Source organism: Sorex araneus, chromosome 8 (genome assembly GCF_027595985.1).
Source record: "Sorex araneus isolate mSorAra2 chromosome 8, mSorAra2.pri, whole genome shotgun sequence".
Classification (NCBI taxonomy): Eukaryota; Metazoa; Chordata; class Mammalia; order Eulipotyphla; family Soricidae; genus Sorex; species Sorex araneus.
In genome coordinates, this window is record NC_073309.1 from 45,582,536 (window position 1) to 45,602,342 (window position 19,807).

At 55.5% G+C, this 19,807-nt stretch overlaps 1 protein-coding gene across 1 annotated transcript; it reads left to right on the forward strand.

Moving 5' to 3' along the window:
• The first annotated feature begins 336 nt into the window (after positions 1 to 336).
• LOC101545275 (cytochrome P450 2S1) lies at positions 337 to 12,935 on the forward strand. Its single transcript, XM_012935527.2, has 9 exons — positions 337 to 789; positions 2,084 to 2,249; positions 5,142 to 5,291; positions 5,556 to 5,716; positions 5,818 to 6,009; positions 7,612 to 7,756; positions 9,250 to 9,437; positions 11,359 to 11,500; positions 11,621 to 12,935. Exons 1-9 carry the CDS (start codon positions 613 to 615, stop codon positions 11,800 to 11,802), a joined length of 1,503 nt encoding a protein of 500 aa, XP_012790981.1. The 5' UTR covers positions 337 to 612; the 3' UTR covers positions 11,803 to 12,935.
• The last annotated feature ends 6,872 nt before the right edge of the window (positions 12,936 to 19,807 follow it).

The window sequence follows — 19,807 nt, forward strand, 5'->3', positions numbered from 1 at the left end:
CCGCCTGCGACTCGAAATCTTCTGGCTTTAAACATCCTGACCCTTACCACACCCCGGACCTAGGGCGGTTTCTGAGCAAGCCAATGAATGAAGGCGCTGGTCATTCAGACCGGCTGGAGTTCAGATCCTGCAGCTGTGTGGCCCAGGGCCACGCGATGAACTTCTCCGATCCTCGTACTCTTCATCGGAAAGGTCAAGGTTGGAGGAGCCGATAGAAGATGCGGGAGGAAATTGGCACCGCCCGCGCGCGCGCGCGCGCGTAAACACACCCCCTTTTCCAAAGAGCCAAAGGTGGTGGGGGAGGCGGCGGCGCGGGGTCACTGCCAGGCGGCGGGGTGTGGCCAGCAGGAGGCCGCCAAGGTCTCCCGTTTCCAGGTTCCTCCCTTTGCCCCACCTGGAGTCTAAGGAGCTGTCTCCGCCCCGCGCCGCGCACACCCAGCGGCCGTCGAGCCGGCGTCCCCGACTCCGTTTCAGGTCCTAAGCCCTCGGCGGACGAAATCTGGCGGCGGGCAGAGGCGCGGCCGCCCCCTCCGCCTGATTTCGCCCGCCCCGCCCGGCCGTGCCGCGTGGAGCGCCGGGGAGCGCACGGAGCTCGGCGCGCTGACCTGGGCCATGGAGGCGGCCTGCACCTGGTTGCTGCTGCTGCTGCTGCTGCTACTGCTGCTGGCGGCGCTGGCGCTGTCGGGGACCCGCGCCCCCGGCCACCTGCCTCCCGGGCCCGCGCCGCTGCCGCTGCTGGGAAACCTCCTGCAGCTGAGGCCCGGCGCGCTCTACTCGGGGCTCTTGCGGGTGAGGACCCGGGACCGGGAGAGGGAGGGGTACGCGGGGCGGGAGGGCCAGGACAGAGAGGCTGAGAGGTGTGTGTGTGTGGGGGGGGGGGGACAGGGACAAGCACGGGGCCACCCGGAGTGGGGGGCAGCAAAGGGGCTCCAGAACCCAGACGGGGACTGTCGACTGTCGTGCCTGGAGAAAGAGCGTTCCCCTGGGAAGGCACCAGGGCTGGAAGGCGCAGCCCACAGAATTCCAGAGAGCCGGTGAGGCTGGGGGTGCAGAGGGCCAGGGAGTCAGAGGACAGAGGGACCCCCGGAATCCAGGGCAGGTGTGGAAGCCTGCAGGGGAGACTCTGCTGGTGAGATTGGGGAAGGGTTGTGTCCCGGGTCAGGTAGCTGGGAGAGGAGACGGGTGGAGGGTTCCAGGAATCTGCAGAGTATCAGGGCATGCCTGCCCCCCCTCTTCCCTCCCCCCTCCTCCCTCTCCCTCACTCTCACTCCGAGGGAGCTGGCGCCGGTCCTGCGATCCAGGAAGGAGAATGAACCTGAAAAAAAAGACTGCTGGGGAGGGAGGGGTCCCTCAAGCTTTGTGGGGCGGGGCAGTGGGAACAGGTTGGCATCTCCTCACTTAAAAGGAGCCCAGGCTGGGGTACTTGCACATCACAGCGAGGCAGGGAGCAACATAGGGCAAGTCCCAGCAGTGGCTGCTCTAGGATTTGTGGGTTTAGCAAAAAAAAAAAAAAAAAAATGTACTGGAGCCATAGCGCAGGGGGTAGGGCATTTGCCTTGCATGCAGCTGACCCAGGTTCGATTCCTCCGTCTCTCTCGGAGAGCCTGGAAAGCTACCGAGAGTATCCCACCCGCCTGGCAGAGCCTGGCAAGCTACCCATGGCCTATTCGATATGCCAAAAACAGTAGCAACAAGTCTCACCATGGAGACGTTACTGGTGCTCGAGCAAATCGATGAACAACTGGATGATAGTGCTATGGTGCTACATAGTGGGGTGTTGGGGGAGCTGGAGGATTACTGGAGCCAAAGCTGAGCAGGGTGTGGTGGGTGCTGGGAGGTTCAAGGCAGGACTGTGCTTAGGGGCCCGAGATTGTGTATGCAGGGAACATGGAGGGAGGCCCCACCATGAGCAGGAAGAAAATGGACCTTCCCAGGAGGCTGTTTGTGCTGGGGGCGGGGGGGGGGGGGGGGGGAGGAGTGGTCCTGGAGGGGAGAGGAGCAGGTGACCCCTGCAGCACAGGGCACCCTGAGAACACGCCCACTGGCAGCCCAATACCCCCTCCTCTCTCCCGTCCCCCTGCAGCTGAGCCGGAAGTACGGCCCCGTATTCACCGTACACCTGGGGCCGAGGCGCCGGGTCGTGGTCCTGGTGGGCCATGAGGCCGTGCAGGAGGCCCTGGGTGGGCAGGCCAACGAATTCAACGGGCGGGGCAGGCTGGCAACGCTGGATGGAACCTTCCAGGGCCATGGTGAGTTCCGGGGGACTTCCTGGTAGGGCTCATGCCGCAATGGACAGGAGGTCTTTCTGCAGATCCCCCTGTTCTCTCTGCTCTCTCAGAGCCCACCGCCGCCCCCCACCAGGCCACCACCAGCTGGGGAACGTAAGGATAGGGTGTTCTGGGGGACTGCAAGCACCTAACTCAGCCCAGGAGGAAAGTTGGTGTACCTGGGCTGAGACTCGGGTTGCTCCTGCAGAAATCAGCACATGCACTGCGGCACGGGAAGCCTTCATTGGTTCCAAAAACACCTTTCCAGCTTTTCATGATGCCGGGTCTGGACTGGGGGGATGCAGGTGACCCACCAGTGATGATGACGCAGAGCCTGAGTCATGGATTCTGGGTTTTGGATTCAGTGTTTGGATTCTGGGTTTTCCTGGAGCAGTTTTATTTGTTGTTGGGTTTTTTTGTTGGTTTTATCTTGTTTTGTTTTGGGGGTGCGTCATTGCTGGGGTTTTTTTGTTTGTCCTGACTTACCAGGGGAGAGTTGTTTCCAAAGTGAGAGGTGACACAGAACTGAGAGTAGGACCTGGGGACCTGGACATCAGCCTCAGGCAGGAGGAAAGAAGGAGAGATTTGGGGAAAATGAGAAGTGGCTTCCAAGAAGAGGTGCCATTCGAGCTGCACCCCAAAGGTTGAGCAAGGATGAAAAGCTGAGTGGAAGAGAAGTCTGGAGCAATAGCACAGTGGGGAAGGGCACTTGTCTTGCACATGGCCAACTCAGGTTCAATCCCCAGCATCCCATATGGTCCCCCAAGCACCTCCAGGGGTGATTCCTGAATGCAGAGCCAGGAGTAACCCCTGCACATTACTAAATGTGGTCCCCTTTAAAAAAAAAAATGGTGAGTGAGCAGCAGGGGATGAAGGGGGTGGAGGGTGGGGCGGAATCCTGAATCCTTTGAGGAAGTGAGAGAAGGCCTGGGAGATAGAACAGTGAGTAACAGAGCCCAGGAAATCTCCCTCATGGTCACGCAGAGCCTGAGTCATGCCAGTGTTTGGATTCTGGGTTTTCCTGGAGCAGTTTTATTTGTTGTTGGGGTTTTTTGTTGGTTTTATTTTGTTTTATTTTGGGGGGTGTCATTGCTGGGGTTTTTTTGTTTTGTTTGTTTTGTTTTGTTTTGTTTTGATTGCCCCCGGTGGTGCTCAGGACTTACTCCTGGCTCAGCACTCAGGGATCACTCCTGGCAGGACTGAGGGGCCCATATGGGGTGCTGGGGATCAAAACCAGGTTGGCTACCCGTGAGCAAGGCAAGTGTCCTACCTGTTGTACTGTCGCTCCATAACCAGGGTTTGTATTTTGTTGGTTGGTTGGGGGAGGGAGGGATCACACCCAGTGGTGCTCAGAGGCTAATCCTGGTTCTGTGCTCAGAAGTAGCTCCTGGCAGTGCTCAGGACCAGGCGCTGCAAAGCCTGCACTCCTTCCTTTGAATTATGCCTGACCTGGAGCAGTAGATGTCTTTTTTTTTTTTTTTTTTTTTTTGAGGAGGAGGAGGAGAGGATGTTAGTGGCCACACCCAGCAATGCTCAAGGGTTACTCCTGACTCTGTACTCAGGAATTATTCCTGGCAGGCTCAGGGGACCATATAGGATGCCGGGGATCAAACCTGAGTCAGCCGTGTGCAAGGCCAGGGTCCTACCCATTGCGCTATCGCCCCAGCCCCTGGAGCAGCAGATTTCAAGCAGGGAAGGGGTACTGAGTTAGAAAGGGCAACCTGCAGTGTGGGAGCCCCAGGGGAGGTCTGGGTGGCCTGCAGAAGGCCCTTGCATGAGGACGGGGTGGTAATAGGACGTCACCCAGGGCGTGTTCGAGGATACTGGGCCGAGATGGGATGCGCGAGGTTGGGTAGGCCACACCCACCTGGCCCTCCAGCTCTGCATTCTGCAAAGGCAATGTGGACTCAGAGAAGGGCAGGCCCTGGCTGAGGCAGGATTGGTTGTTTGGGGGGTTGCTTTGGGTTGTTTTGTTTTTTTTTTCGGGGGAGGAGTAAAGAAGGGAAAACACGGGGCCGGAGAGCTAGTACAGCAGGGAAGGCATTTGCCTTGCACGTGGCCAACCCAGGGTCAATACCGACATCCCATATGGTCCCCCAAACACCGCCAGGAGTAAGTCCTGAGTGCAGAGCCAGGAGTAATTCAAGAGCCCTGCCAGGTGTGACTCAAAAAGAGAAAATAAATAAATAAAAAGAATAAAAATAAATTAAAAGAATAAAAAGTAAAAAAGCACTTCTGTCTCCCTCTCCACCTGTTCAGCCTCCGAACCCTAGGGGCATGGAGCCCAGAATTACTTAATAAATGTTGGGATGGGGCCTAGAGAAATAGTACATTGGGTAGGGCGTTTGTCTTGCACACAGCTGATCCAGGTTCGATCCCCAGCATCCTATATGGTCCCCTGTGCCTGCCAGGAGTAATTCTGAGTGTAGTGCCCGGAGTAATTCCTGAACACTGTCGGTGTGGCTGAAAGGACATTAAAAAATATATATTGGAATAGATGATGAAGAGATGATGCATGGATGGATGGATGGATGCAGTGATGGAAGAAAGGAAGGAACAAAGGAGTCAGAAAAGGAGGGAGGAAGGAAAGAAGGAAGGAAGGAAGGAAGGAAGGAAGGAAGGAAGGAAGGAAGGAAGGAAGGAAGGAAGGAAGGAAGGAAGGAAGGAAGGAAGGAAGGAAGGAAGGATAGAATAGATATTGCCCACATTGATCACAGAATGGAGAGTGGCTATCACAAGTCGCCCAGTTTTCCGGAGATTCCAGGTCAGGTTGGGGCCCTCCCTCCTGAGCCAGACTGTCGTGGACTCAGGCGGGGCCAGCGGAGTCCTGGGCGTCCTCCCCTGGGCCCCCCCGTGACCTCCCCTTCTGCACAGGGGTCTTCTTCTCCAACGGGGAGCGCTGGAAACAGCTGCGGAAGTTCACGGCACTCAGCCTGCGGGACCTGGGCATGGGGAAGCGAGAAGGAGAAGTGCTGATCCAGGCCGAGGTGGGCCACCTGCTGGAGGCGCTCCGGGACACACAAGGTCAGCAGCTCGGGACGAGGGGTTGGGGCCCCTGCTCCCTCCACAGCTCCCGGGGCCCCAGAAACTGTCTGCTCACTCTTTCTGCCTCTCCCCTCTCAGCTTCTCCAGACTTCTTCCTCTCTCTCTCTCTCTCTCTCTCTCTCTCTCTCTCTCTCTCTCTCTCTCTCTCTCTCTCTCTCCCCCCCGCCCCCCGAACCATTTGTTCATCTGTCGCCCCTAATCTGTCTTTGTCTCTGTCCCTCGCGTGCCTCCCCCTGCCCCCAGGACAGGCATTTGACCCCTCACTGCTGCTGGCTCAGGCCACCTCCAATGTGATGTGTTCCCTCCTCTTCGGCCGCCGCTTCCCCTACGAGGATGAGGAGTTTCGGGGCGCGGTCCAGGCTGCCAAAGGTATCCTGCTGGAGGTCTGCTCCCCATGGGGCCAGGTAAGGGAGTCACACTCCCTCTCTGGGTACCACCCAGGTAGCCCCAAACCTTCACCTGGCCTGCCGGGGCTGCACTGACGGCCGCTGTGTCACCCCCGCAGACCTACGAGATGTTCTCCCACCTCCTGCACCAGCTCCCCGGGGCCAGCGGCCTCTCTCGGCTGCTCGGCCACGTGGGCACCTTGGCAGGCTTCGCCACCCAGCAGGTACAACAGTGCCAGGCCAGCCCTGACCCCGACCCCTCAGGCCCCGCACGGGACGTGGTGGAGGCCTTCCTGCGGAAGATGGCCCAGGTGAGGGTTTTGGGGGTCTGGCTCTGCCTCTCCTCCCACGCCCGGCTCCTCACTCTCCCCGTCTGCCCACACCTCTGTGTCTTTCGCTCACGTGGACCCTGCTCCATGGTCCCCACCCACTACCTGTCTGTCACTGTGTGACTGTGACACCCCCCCCGTGTCCTGTCCTCAACAATGCCCCATCACTTCGTTTCTCCACCACCACCCCTCTCCCCAGGACATTGCTGATGAATTACAATTATTTCATGCTAAGCCCTGGCACACTCACTCAACTATTAGAACCCACTTTATTGGAGTCGGAGCAATAGTACAGCGGGTAGGGCAATTTCCTTGCACACGGCTGACCCGGGTTTGATCCCCAGCATCCCAAATGGTCCCCCAAGTAATTCAAGTGCAGAAGCAGGAGTAACCCCTGAGTATCGCCCAATGTAACCCCAAAAAAGAAAAAAAATACTTTATTGATTAAACCAGGGCTGGAGTGATAGTACAGTGGAGAGGGCGCTTGCCTTGTACATGGCTGGCCTGGGTTCCATCCCCGGCATCCCATATGGTCTCCGAGCCCTGTGCCAGGAGTGATCCCTGAGTACAACTAGTGTGGGCCCAAAAAAATAAACAAAACCCCGTTTTATCAGGGGCCAGGGAGACAGGATGAGATTATGGTTCTTGCCTTGAATGTAACTGATCCGGGTTCGGTCCCTGGCACTGCACGATACGCTGAGCATGGAACCAAGTATGTTCCAGCAACTCCCCGCCCTCCAATAACGTGGGAAACAAAACATTATTTCAGTAAGAGAACTTAATATCGAGAGTTTAGCCAGCTTTCCCGAACATTTATGGCCGGGGGGAGGGGGAGAAGGTGAAGGGCGGGAGCTAGTCCAGGGGCTCCAGGACTGCCACCCCTACTTTGATCACTGGTGCCGCACATGGCCCCCACGCACCACCAAGCACCACCAGGAGTGACCCCTATGCATTACCAGTTAGGACCTACGCCTCTCTCAAAATAAAGGAAACAAACAAATAAAAAATAATAGTAATAACAGGGGCTGGAGCGATAGCACAGCGGGTAGGGCGTTTGCCTTGCACGCGGCCGACCCAGGTTTGATGCCCAGCATCCCATATGGTCCCCTGAGCACCATCAGGAGTAATTCCTGAGTGCAGAGCCGGGAGTAACCCCTGTGCATTGCCAGGTGTGACCCAAAAAGAAACAAAAAATAGTAATGACAGTAAGGCCAGAGCCAGAGTGCAGTGCATTGGGCACTTCCAGGCACACAACTGACATGGGTTCCTGATCTCAGAGCAGGAGTAAAGCCTGAGGGGCTGGAGAGACAGGACAGTGGGGAAAGTACTTCCCCCACACCGGGCTGACTTGGTTTCAACCTCCAGCATCCCGTATGGTCCACCGAGCACACCAGGGCACCAGGAGTGATTCCTGAGCACAGAGCCAGGAGTAACCCCGGAGCATCAACACCCAAAAAGAAATAAAAAAAAAAAAAAGTAAATAAGCTTCCCCACAAAGCTCTTTCTTGCTCGGTCCTCCTTGCTGCCTCCTCTTCCTCTTCTGGGCTGCGCCAGTTTCTGAGCCCCTGGCCCGATCTCTCGCAGGAAGGGGGAGACCCTGAGACAGAACTCACCACCGAGGAGGACATGCTGATGACTGTCATCTACCTGCTGTTCGCGGGGACAGTGACCGTCAGCGCCACCACTTGCTTCGTCTTCCTGCTGCTGCTGAAGTACCCCCGAGTGTACGGTAGGACCCTGCAGCCCGCAGGCTGGAGCACAGTGCGGGGCCCCAGAACAGACAGCAGAAAGAAGGAGTCCGGCTTCTGGGCCGCAGCGTGAGGCATGGTGAGCGGAGGGTGGACAGCCTCCCAGAGTCCCGTGGCCTGCTTCAGCGGCACGTGTGGCAGCCATGGAAGGTGACTGAGCAGCAGAGAGCAGGGGCAGATTTGTGTTCAAGAAGATTCCCTGGAGGGACCAGTGAGATAGTTCTTGGGGCTGAGTGCAGGCTGTCAGGAGGCCAGGATTTGATCCCCAGCACCCTGGGGTTGGAGAGAGAGTAGTATACACAAGCGGCAGCGATAGCACAGCAGGTAGGCATTTGCCTTGCATGTGGCTGACACGGGTTCAATTCCTCCATCCCTCTCGGAGAGCCCGGCAAGCTACTGAGAGTATCCCACCCGCACGGCAGAGCCTGGCAAGCTACCCAGGGCGTATTCGATATGCCAAAAACAGTAACAACAAGTCTCACCATGGAGACATTACCGGTTCCGCTCGAGCAAATCGATGAGCAACGGGATGACAGTGATACAGTGATACACAAGCAGGGGTAGGCACTTGCCTTGCACATGGCTGGGTCGGCCGAAACCCTGGTTCAAATTCCCAGCACCCAACAGAGCCCTTTGAGCACCATCACTCCTGAGCACTAGCCCCTGAGCAACAGCCTGATGTGACCCAAAAACAATCCAAAAAAATTTTTTTAATGATCCTGGAGGCCAGAGAGACAGCACAGCAAGGAGGGCACTTGGTGGCTAGCCCCATGCATGCTACCTGGGGCAGGGTGTACCTGCAGAAACAGGTGGTCCTAGGGGCTGGAGCGATAGTCCAGCAGGGAGGGCATTTGCCTTGCACGCAGCCGACCTGGGTTCGATTCCCAGCATCCCATATGGTCCCCTGAGCACCGCCAGGAGTAATTCCTGAGTGCAGAGCCAGGAGTAACCCCTGTACATCGCCGGGTATGACAAGAAAGAAAGAAAGAAAGAAAGAAAGAAAGAAAGAAAGAAAGAAAGAAAGAAAGAAAGAAAGAAAGAAAGAAAGAAAGAAAGAAAGAAAGAAAGAAAGAAAGAAAGAAAGAAAGAAAGAAAGAAAGAAAGAAAGAAAGAAGAAAGGAAGGAAGGAAGGAAGGAAGGAAGGAAGGAAGGAAGGAAGGAAGGAAGGAAGGAAGGAAGGAAGGAAGGAAGGAAGGAAGGAAGGAAGGAAGGAAGACACAGAAGTGGACTCAGGGACTGGGGCAGGAACAGAAGTGGGAAGGAGGGGTGTTCCCTGGGGAGCACCAGCCCTGGGGGGGTGTCCCATGCTGCCAGGCCCAGGGCATGGGCTGGGGCTCTGCCTGCCTCAGTGAACAGAGTCAGCTGTGACCTCATCTTTCCAAGACTCCCCATCAGGGCCATGGGGGTGACGGCCCCCAGCAGCCTCCCCGTATCCACGGCCCCTCTAACCGCTTCTCTGCTTTTGTCGGTACAGAGCGCGTGCAGGAGGAGCTGGCTCGGGAATTGGGGGCCGGCCAGCTGCCCAGCCTGGGAGACCGAGCTCGCCTCCCTTACACGGACGCGGTTCTGCATGAAGCACAGCGGCTGCTGGCTCTGGTGCCCATGGGAATACCCCGGGCCCTCACCAGGACCACCTGCTTCCGAGGATACACCCTGCCGCAGGTAGGCGCACGTGGAGCCGGCCCCCACGCCGCGAGGCTCCATCTGGAACCCGGTTTGCTGGCTGCTTCTGGATCTTGGTCTGTCTTTGCTTCTGTCTCTTATTTGTTGTTTGGTGTTTGTTTTTATTGGGGGGCCACATCCAGGAGGGTTCTGGAGCTTAAATCCTGGGGCTTGGTGCCCAGGAGTTGCTTCTGATGGTGCCCCAGGACCAGGGATTGAAACCTCCTTTCCTCATAGACAGCCTATGCTCTGCCCATTGAGCCATCTCTTTGCCCGCACCCCCCCCCCTGTCTTTTTAGGGAATCTTTCTCCTCTCCTCTCCTATACCTCTGCCTCTTTTTTTTTTTAATTATCGTTATCAGTGTTTTGGAGGCCACACTACCCAGTAATACTCAGGGTCTACTCCGGCTCACTGCACCTCCAACACTGCGCCTAGGGGTTCTCAGGGGTCCATGCAGTAGTGGGATGAAACCTGGGTCTCCTGCATGCAAGGCCCACACCCACTCAGCCCACTGAGTGTCTCCATGTTTCTGTTTCTTCCTGTGTTGTTTCTTATACCCTTTGACTCTGTCTAGAACCCAGTGTCCCCATTCCGTTCCTGCCACCCCAGCCCAGTTCCACCTCCTTCCAAGCCAGCAAGTGGGGAGAGAGTGTCATGACAGACACTGTCAGTGTGATGACAGACAGAGCAACCTGAGAACTGAAGGATGACAGGAGCCCCAGTGCCAGCTGTAAACAGTTTGTCTGACACACAGACACAGAGACATACACACAAGCAATCTGAGATAGAAACACACACACACACACACATACACATAAGCAATCTGAGATAGAAACACACACACACACACACACACACACCTTCTGCACACACACACACACACACACACACACACACACACACACACACACACACACACACACACACACCCATTCTGCTCCTTCATTCCCAAGAAAGGCAGAGCCAGCACCACCAGGAGGCAATCTCGTTCCCCAACACCAGGGGGCAATGTTTCCCTGAAAACCAGAGGTCCCTTGAAGGTTGCAGGATTTGCCGAGGTCACACAGCCTACAGCCTACAGAGTGGGGATTTGAACCCAGACTGGATCCTTGAGCCCCTCCTCTCTCTCTATTTTAACACAGCCCTGCTAGGACCCCATTGTTTTCCTGGAGCCCCTTCCCCCTCCCAGCTCCGTAAGGGAGGGAGTTGCCCCTCCCCCCTCCTCCTTGGCCTAGGATCCTCGTTGCTTTGGTCTCCTGAAGGTGCTGCCTCTCTCTGCACACTGGGCATCCTTCCCTCATCTCCAGAATGACCCAGAGACTAAAAACTATTCAGAGCTTGTTGGGGTGGGGCGGGTGGGAGAGGCGCTGGATCACATCTTCCAACCCCCCCCCCGCCAGAGCCTAAAAACAAAAGATAAAAATAATCAGCCCTACCATATCAAAAAAAAAAAAATGGGGAAGTTGCTTTAAGTTCTTTGGGCCTCGGTTTTTCCACCTTTAAAATGGGGTCATGACACTGCCCACATCCTAGGCTTGGGGAAAAGAGTTAGTGAGTGTGGGGACCAGAGAGGCAGTGTAGTGGACAGGGCGCTGACCTTGCAGGCCACTGCGTGTGATTCCCAGCATCCCAGAGGGTCCCCAAGCCCCACTGAGAGCATTTCCCCGAGCGCGGAGCCAGGAGTGGGCCCTGAGCACTGCTGGGTGTAGCCCCAAAAGTCAAAATAAAAAATAAAAATGAGTGGTGTGTGGGGGTGTGGTGACAGACTCCGTCTCTGAGGTCATGGATGTTTAGTTTCACAAAGCCTCTGACTGGGATCGTACTCCCAGCACAAGCCTTGTGCAAGTTTGGGAGGTTGGCGCGTCCCCCTCCAGAGCCCTGGTGGGGAAGGATTTGTGGGTTCACTCTGATTTCACCCAGGGCACCGAGGTCTTCCCCCTGCTCGGCTCTGTCCTGCATGACCCCAAGGCCTTTGAGCAGCCCGAGAAGTTCAACCCCGACCGCTTCCTGGATGCGGATGGAAAGTTCCAGAAGCAGGAGGCCTTCCTGCCCTTCTCCCTCGGTAACCCTCGGGCCCCAAGCCCACTTGTCCCCCTGGGGATCTGTGCCTATGGGGTCAGCCCGGGCCTCCCCCAGCGTCCCCCTGAGCCCCAGAGTGACTCGCGACCCCTCTTCCTTCCAGGAAAGCGTACCTGCCTCGGGGAGGGCCTGGCCCGAGCCCAGCTCTTCCTCCTGGTCACGGCCGTGCTGCAGACCTTCTCCCTGGACAGCCCGCGCCCGCCCTGCGCCCTCAGCCTCCAGCCGGCCGTCAGTGGCCTTTTCAACATTCCCCCGGCCTTCCAGCTGCAAGTCCGGCCCCGATGACTTACCCAGACCCCAGTCCCCGCCATGCGCCCAGTGAGGGAGCCTTAACCTCTGACATGGAGTCGAGGGTGTTCGGAGCCACGAGTCTACACTGCCGGCAGCCACATTGACATCGCCGGAGTCTACACTGCCAGCAGCCACATTCACACCGGTCTACACTGCTGGCCAGCTGTCACATTCACACCCCTGGTCTACACTGCCAGCAGCCATATTCAATCCCCAGAATCTACACTACTGGCAGCTACATTCAAACCAGTCTACACTGCCAGCCGGCTGCCACATTCACATCCCTGGTCTACACTGCTGGCAGTCACATTCACATCCCCAGAGCTATTTGCCAGAGAAAGGCACATGGTTGATTACTAGACCCAGATGCCACAGGGCACGTGTGCCCACAGGTCCACACAGCGATCCAGACGAGTCTGTAGCGCCAGACATGATCCGAAGGGCCACCAGCTTCCCAGTCAGCCCACTCGGGAGATCTCTGCCGCCCACACAGCCTCCTGTGTTCCCTCCCTTTTTTTTTCCCCCTTTTTTGTTGTTTTTTGTGCCACACCCAGTAGTGCTCAGGGGTTATTTCTGGTTCTGTCCTTAACAAAAGTATGCCTGGCGGTGCTCGGAACCATATGGGATGCCGGGGATCGAACCCAGTCAGTCACATCCCTTTTTTGTTTCCTTCTGACTGCAAAGATGAGCGACCATAGTCAGAGTGGAGTGCAGAGGACACGTCCCCTCCCTCTATCTGGCTGCACTGCCCCCCAGCACATGCCTGTCTCTGTCCCCACGGCCCCTCGGGAGCCCTCGGCCAGCTCTCTGCACACCCGTGCTGTTGTTCCTAACACCACCACCCTCCCCCGCCCCCGCCCAGTCCAGCCCTCAGACACCCTGATCCCCAGCTCGCCCAAACCCAGCACACAATTGTGGATGCTCCAGTCACAGCCCTCCCCCCCACCCCGACACACACAGTGCTTCTGTAGCCCCGTGGAGAGCCTCACCAGCCCCCCACATACACAGACCACCCTCCCTTATGGTCGCGCCCCAGTTAGCTAGACCTCGGGGTGGGAGGGGGACACAGACTCCCTGCACCAGGGGACCAGGCCAAGTGTGACGTCCTGGGAACTGGAAGGTCCCCATTTTGCAATAAAAGTTGGTTCCTGGCCCCCGATCTAGCAAGAGGCAGGTTCTGGTGATGACAGGGTCTGTCATTGTGAGTAAGGGGTGGGGATGGGGGGTCCACCCCTCCCTCGAGGCTGGGCGGGAGCAGAAAAACATCCCCCCCCCACCCCGCTGCTGACATCAGCTCCAGATGTGGGACACGGGGAGGGGCTCAGTGCTGGGCTCACTTCCGGTGGGGCCTTGGGAGGGGGAGGGGGAGAAGGTGAGGGGCAGGGCCAGGCACCCAGCCAGGAAAAGTCCAGGGTGCTGGGAACTCTGAACCCGGCCAGCAGAGGCTGAAACTTAGACCCCTGCCCGCCCAGGCCTCTTTCTCCGCCCTTCCCCTCCTGCCTCCTCTTCCTGGGGAAACCGGGGGGCGCTCCTATGCTGGAGCACAGAGTAAAGATTTGTCAGACCCTGAGAAAAAAACCCTGCGAATCCCCCAGCCTCATTTGATGACCTTGGACTTTACCCTGCATTTTTGGACTTCTTAAAAGTATCTTAAAGCAAATCCCGAAAAAGATAATTGAAGACACATTTCTGAGAGCAAAGCACCTTCCATCCACCCCTTCCCACCCGTGGGTCTTTTTTTTTTTTTTTGCTTTTTGGGTCACACCCAGCAATGCACAGGGGTTACTCCTGGCTCTGTACTCAGGAATTAACTCCTGGTGGTGCTCAGGGGTCCATATGGGATGCTAGGAATCATACCCGGGCCAGCCGAGTGCAAGGCAAACACCCTACCCGCTGTTGCTATTGCTCCAGTCCCCCCACCCGTGGATTCTTAAGGCATTAGCAAGCTCCCCCACTTCGGGGTTGAGGCTGTTGAGGGGCCTCCTTGCACCCCCACCCCCACCTGTTCTGCCACACTGCTCTCCACCTGTCTAGCCTGCCCTGGGTGTTTGTTTAGAATTGTCCTTCCCCCTCTCCCCCACCTCGAGGATTTAGAGAGATTGTATAGAGATTTGCCTTGCACACAGCTGACTCAGGTTGGATCCCCAGCATCCCATAGGGTCCCCTAAGCCCCTCTAGGAGTGATCCCTGAGTGCAGAGCAAGGAGTAAGCCCTGAGCATCACTGCATGTGACCCCTCACCCACACACAAAAAAAATTGCCCTCCCCAACTGGTCCCTTTGGCTGTCCTGTTGGCCCTACTCAAGGCACCTTTAAGTTGTGGTTCTCACCACGGTAACACACTTTAGACATGGTGCCCACCAGGATACCAAAAGGGCAGTGTCACCTGAATAGCATTCACCATGTGGGACAATCCCAGGGGTGAAACTCGGGGTCCCATCACGGAGGCGCTTCTCTAAGCTTTTGCCAGCTGCCTCCCCTCCCCCCATACGGGATTCTCTCAGGCCTTTACGTAGTTATGTGTTTACTTAGGCTTTTGGGGTCACATCCGGCGATGCTCAGGGGTTACTCCTAGCTCTGCACTCAGGAATTACTCCTGTCAGTGCTCACAGGGGACCATTTGGGATGCCAGGGGTTGAACCCGGGTTGGCCACGTACAAGGTAAACGCCCTACCGGCTGTGCTATGGCTCCAGCCCCTCTCGAGGTCCTGGCAGATCCCTCGGCTCCAGCACTCACTGGTCAGTCATTCGCCACAGTCTCCTTACTTATGAGTTGCCATGGTGTTACCCTGATGAAGGGGGAAACAAAAAGTTGGAATTGAGACCAGATCCTAAGGTAGTCACTTTTCAGCCAATAGCACCTTAACTGAAAGGATAGGGGGCCAGAGCGATAGCAGAGTGGGTAGGGCGTTTGCCTTGCACGCGGCCAACCTGGGTTCGGTCCCCGGCATCCCATATGGTCCCCCAAGCACTGCCAGGAGTAATTCCTGAGTGCAAAGCCAGGAGTAACCCCTGAGCATTGCTGGGTGTGACCCCAAAAGCTCCGGACTCAGGGGTCTGGAGCAATAGTACAGAGGGTAGGGCATCCACCTTGCTCACAGGATGACCTGGGTTCGATCACCGGCAACCATAGGGTTCCCCCAAGCACCGCCACAAGAAATTCTTTAGTGCAGAGCCAGGAGTAACCCCTGAGCATGACTGGATGTGACCCAAAAAGCAAAAAAAAAAAAAGTGTCTGCTTGAGAATGGCGCCCCCAGTTCCTCCTAAATTTGCTTTCCTCTGCAAAATGCAACTCAGGGAAGTTGGAATCTGGAAAACCAACACTCTCGTGTATTTAAGGAAGAGGGATCATTGTCTTGCGTTGACATAAACGCTGAGAAAACATGCCCCAGAGAGAGTACACACATTAAGGTGCTTATCTCACATGTGGTTGACCCTAGTTCAATCCCCAGTACCACCTGGTCCCCAGAGCACTGCCTGATGTAGTTCCAGTCCCTCTCCCTGCAAAAAAAAAAAAAAATTAAGTTGAGAAGTTTTAGGATTAGTTCAGAAACAAATGCAGCAGTTAAGATGCTTGCCTTCATACTGCTGACCCTGGCTTAGTCCCCAATACCCCACAGAGTCCCCAGAGCCCCATCAGGAGTGCTCCCTGAGCAAAGAGCCAAGAATAACCCCTGAACACCAGATGTGATCCAAAAACAAAAAGACAAAAGATTTGTCAATGATACATTGCTGTCTGGATCTCACAAAAAGTTTGTGGAAAGATACGTTAAATAGTGCAGTTTCATGTGCTTCATTATTAAAGACTATGAATTTTTTTTAATAAATAAATAAATAGGGGCTGGAGCGATAGCACAACGGGTAGGGCGTTTGCCTTGCACGCGGCCGACCCGGGTTCGATTCCCAGCATCCCATATGGTCCCCTGAGCACCGCCAGGGGTGGTTCCTGAGTGCAGAGCCAGGAGGAACCCCTGTGCATTGCCAGGTGTGACCCAAAAAGCAAAAAAATTGAATAAATAAATAAATAAACATAGGCCCAAGTGATATAGTACAGCGGGGAAAGCGCTTGCCTTGCATCCAGGTTGGTCCCCTGAGCACTGCCAGGAGTAATTTCTGAATGCAGAGCCAGGGAGTGACCTCTGAACATCACTGGATGTGACTCAAAAAGCCAACAAGTTTTTAAAAATAAACATAAATATAAAACTACTTCCAAAGGCCATTTGTGTTCTTCAAGTCCATGTTATCCCTTGAAACTGTATCTCACTTGCTTATCTCCATGTTTTTGCTTTTGTTTTTGTTTTTGCATTTTGGGTCACACCCAGCGATGCTCAGGGATTACTCCTGGCTCTGCACTCAGGAATTACTCCTGGCAGTGCTGGGGGACCATAGGGGATGCTGGGAATCGAACCCGAGTTGGCCACATGCAAGGCAAACGCCCTACTCGCTGTGCCATTGCTCCAGCCCGTCTCCCTGTATCTTTGTTTGCCCATTTCCACCCTGGAGAAGCCTGTGTTCTCTCATGAACACTCCTTTCTCTCCCTCACATATTTCTAAATATGTTTCAATTAAAACTTTCTTGCTTCAACATTTCACCTCCTCCTAAAATTCTTTTCATTTCTTTGTTGTTGTTGTTGTTGTTGATTTTGAGGTCACACCTGGCCATGCTCAGGGGTTACTCCTGACTCTACACTCAGGGAGCACTCCTGGCGGTGCTCAGGGGACCATATGGGACGCCAGGGATCGAACCCGGGTCTGCCGTGTGCAAGGCAACCCAGTGTACTGTGCTCCAACCTGAAATTCTGTTCTCTGAGGGAAAGGCGATGGACCCACAAAGATTGTGCCAAGGTTGGGACTGACCTGATTGAGGCTGGGCATTTCCCTCGTGGCTGATCTAGGTTGGACATTTCCCTGAGCACTGGTGCTGAAATGGGTCAAGCAAAAGAGTAGAAACACTCTTTTCTCGAGTAAATCTCCCTTGCTCCCCACTTTACAGAACCACCTGCAACAAAATCAAGTCAAATGCCCCACTGTCCATACCTGCACTTCTTGGGCACTGTTAGTGGGAATTTAAATTATTGAGGTCTTTCTTGGAAGACAGTCTCAAATTAAAAATAAACTTTTTTTAAAAAATAGGGGCAGGGGCTGGAGTGATAGCATAGCGGGTAGGGCATTTGCCTTGCACGCGGCCAACCCGGGTTCAAATCCCAGCATCCCATATGGTCCCCTGAGCACCGCCAGGAGTAATTCCTGAGTGCAGAGCCAGGAGTAACCCCTGTGCATCGCCAGGTGTGACCCAAAAAACAAAAAAAAAGAAAAAATAGGGGCAGAGGAATAGTTCAGCAGGTAGGGCACTTGCCTTGCAAGAGGCTGACCTGGATTCAATCTCTAAACCACAGAGTCCCCTGAACCCCACAGGAGTGAGTCCTAGTAAGCCCTGCACTGCTGGGTGTGGCCACAAAACAAAACTGTATCACTGTATCACTGTTATCCCATTGCTCATTGATTTTCGCAAGCGGGCACCAGTAACATCTCCATTGTGAGACTTGTTGTTACTGGTTTTGGCGTATCAAATACACCACAGGTAGCTTGCCAGACTCTACTGTGTGGGCGAGATAGTCTCAGTAGCTTGCCGGGCTCTCCAAGAGGGGCGGAGGAATCGAGCCCAGGTCGGCCGTGTGCAAGGCGAATGCCCTACCCGCTGCACTATCTCTCCAGCCCCACAAAACAAAACACAACCACAAAATAAAGGTAGCATATGACCCAACCAACTCACTTGGGGAAAGATTTCCAAAAACATGGAATCAGTACCTCTCTAGACCTAGAGAAAAGTAGGGAAACTTTTTTGTGCCAAGGTGCATTTTCTGCCATACAATGAGAATGTCCCTCCCCACCCCTAGTGTGGCAGGCAATGAGATGCATCCATGTCTGTCCCAGCATGCACGGGGGACATTCTCACTTTTGGCTACAGGGCTTCATGGATATTCCCCATCACAGCTCTAGATGGTGGTATGTATGTGGTATGTGTGTACCTCTATGTTGCCCTATCAGGACGGAGAAGAAAATTGGGCCACATGCACCAACACGCATACACTCGGAAGGTCATTGTTCTGAGAGAGAAAAGACAGAGCAAGTTCAGGTGTGAAATGAAATCTTAAGCATATCAAGCTTAGAGACAGGCGGCGGGGGACACACTGACCCCTGGGCACGGACTTGGTCCTAAGGAGGTGGAGAGCTGGGGGTCACAGGGTTGATCATGAACAATCCTGTCTGACCCATGACGAGTTGCTCGGGAGTGTGGCTCTCAAAACGCCTGCCTTGGAGAGAACAGCTGATAACACAGCAGGTGGGGCTGTTACCTCTCGTCATTGTGTGTGGGGATCACAGATATACACAGAAGAAATATCAGGAGGTTGGAGTGATAGTACAGCAGGGAGGGCACTTGCCTTGCACATGGCCAACCCAGGTTCGATCCCTGGCACCCCATATAATCCCTAAGCACTGCCAGGAGTGATTCGTGAGTGCAGGGTCTGGAGTAACCCCCAAGCATCACCAAAAAGAATAAAACAGGGGCTGGAGTGATAGCACAGCAGGTAGGGCATTTGCCTTGCACGCGGCCGACCCGGGTTCGGTTCCCAGCATCCCATATGGTTCCCTGAGCACCGCCAGGGGTGATTCCTGAGTGCATGAGCTAGGAGTGACCCCTGTGCATTGCTGGGTGTGGCCCAAAAAAGAAAAAAGAAAGAATAAAACAAACAAAAATAAAGTGCCTTCCAAGTCCTAGGTCCCCAGTGCCACCCACGTATACCCAAGGCAGTCCCAGCAATTGCGCCCAACCCTGCACTTCAACAACGTGTGTCTGAGCACCCAAGAATGCCAAGACAAGGCACGTGAGCCCTGGCGAGCCCAAGCCAGCGTGAGAGCGACGCGACACGGTGAGTTTAAGCCTCCAAGAACAGGGAAAGACAAGGGGAGGGGGGTCAGGAAACAGGGGTTCCCTCATGAGACAAGCCAGGAGAAGGGTTCTACTGGGCCAAGGGAGATGATGGGGGAGAGCGGGAGAAGGAGGGAGCTTGCAGGTGAGGAGGACACTAGGCAGGGGTCCTGGAGGGCACGGAGGGGGGTGGCCCATATGGGTGGTGAGGCGGAGCGGCAGGGGAAGCTGAGGAGGGGACAGGACACTGATCCCAATCAGACCCATCAAGAGCAGAGAGCAAGCCCAAGCCCCCTCCCCACAGTCCCCCCACCCCCCCACACACTGCTGGCTGAGACAACCCTCCCCCAGCTACAAAGCACAGAACCTTCCCTGAAGCCATGCACAGTATCTGTGGATCCACGAGCTCTCAGGGAAACACAGTCCCACCCCCGGAAGCAAAGGAAGTGCCCAGCAAACAAATAAGATACAGAGGCCCCGCAAGGTCAGCTGCTGGACAGGGGCCAGAGGGCCTGCTGAGTCTGTCCCCTCTTATAGGCAAGGTCCCTGGCTGAGCCCCACCTATGTGGAGTGGGGTCCCATATAGGTCTGGGCAGTCTCTGGTCCCCCCTGCCGTGGTGGTGCTTTTTGTCTGAGACTTCCTAGGGAACCCAGAGATGCCCACCACTAGGCAATGTCCCCCCTCATTCCTGAGGTTTCTCCTGGAATGGGCTTCCTGACCCGGCTTGTCTGTGAGTGTCCATGGATGGCAGGGCCTGCGTGTCTCTGCCTGTCCGGCCTCCAGTCAGTGCGTGCTTGTGTGTGTTTGTGTCTGTGTGTGTGTATACGGGTCTCTGTGTGTATATGTGTGTGTCTGCGTGTGCGTGTGTCTATGTACATGTGCGTCTGTGTGTGTGTCTGTGTTTGGTGTGTGCGTGTGTGTCTGTGACTGTGTGTGCGTGTGTGTCTGTGAGTGCACGCGCAAGTGTGCGTGTCCTGTGTGTCTGTGTGTCTTTGTGTTCACGAGAGGCTATGAGCATGAGGGGGAGTGAGAGCCCAGGATGGGGCCTGCTGGGGGCTGGCCGACAG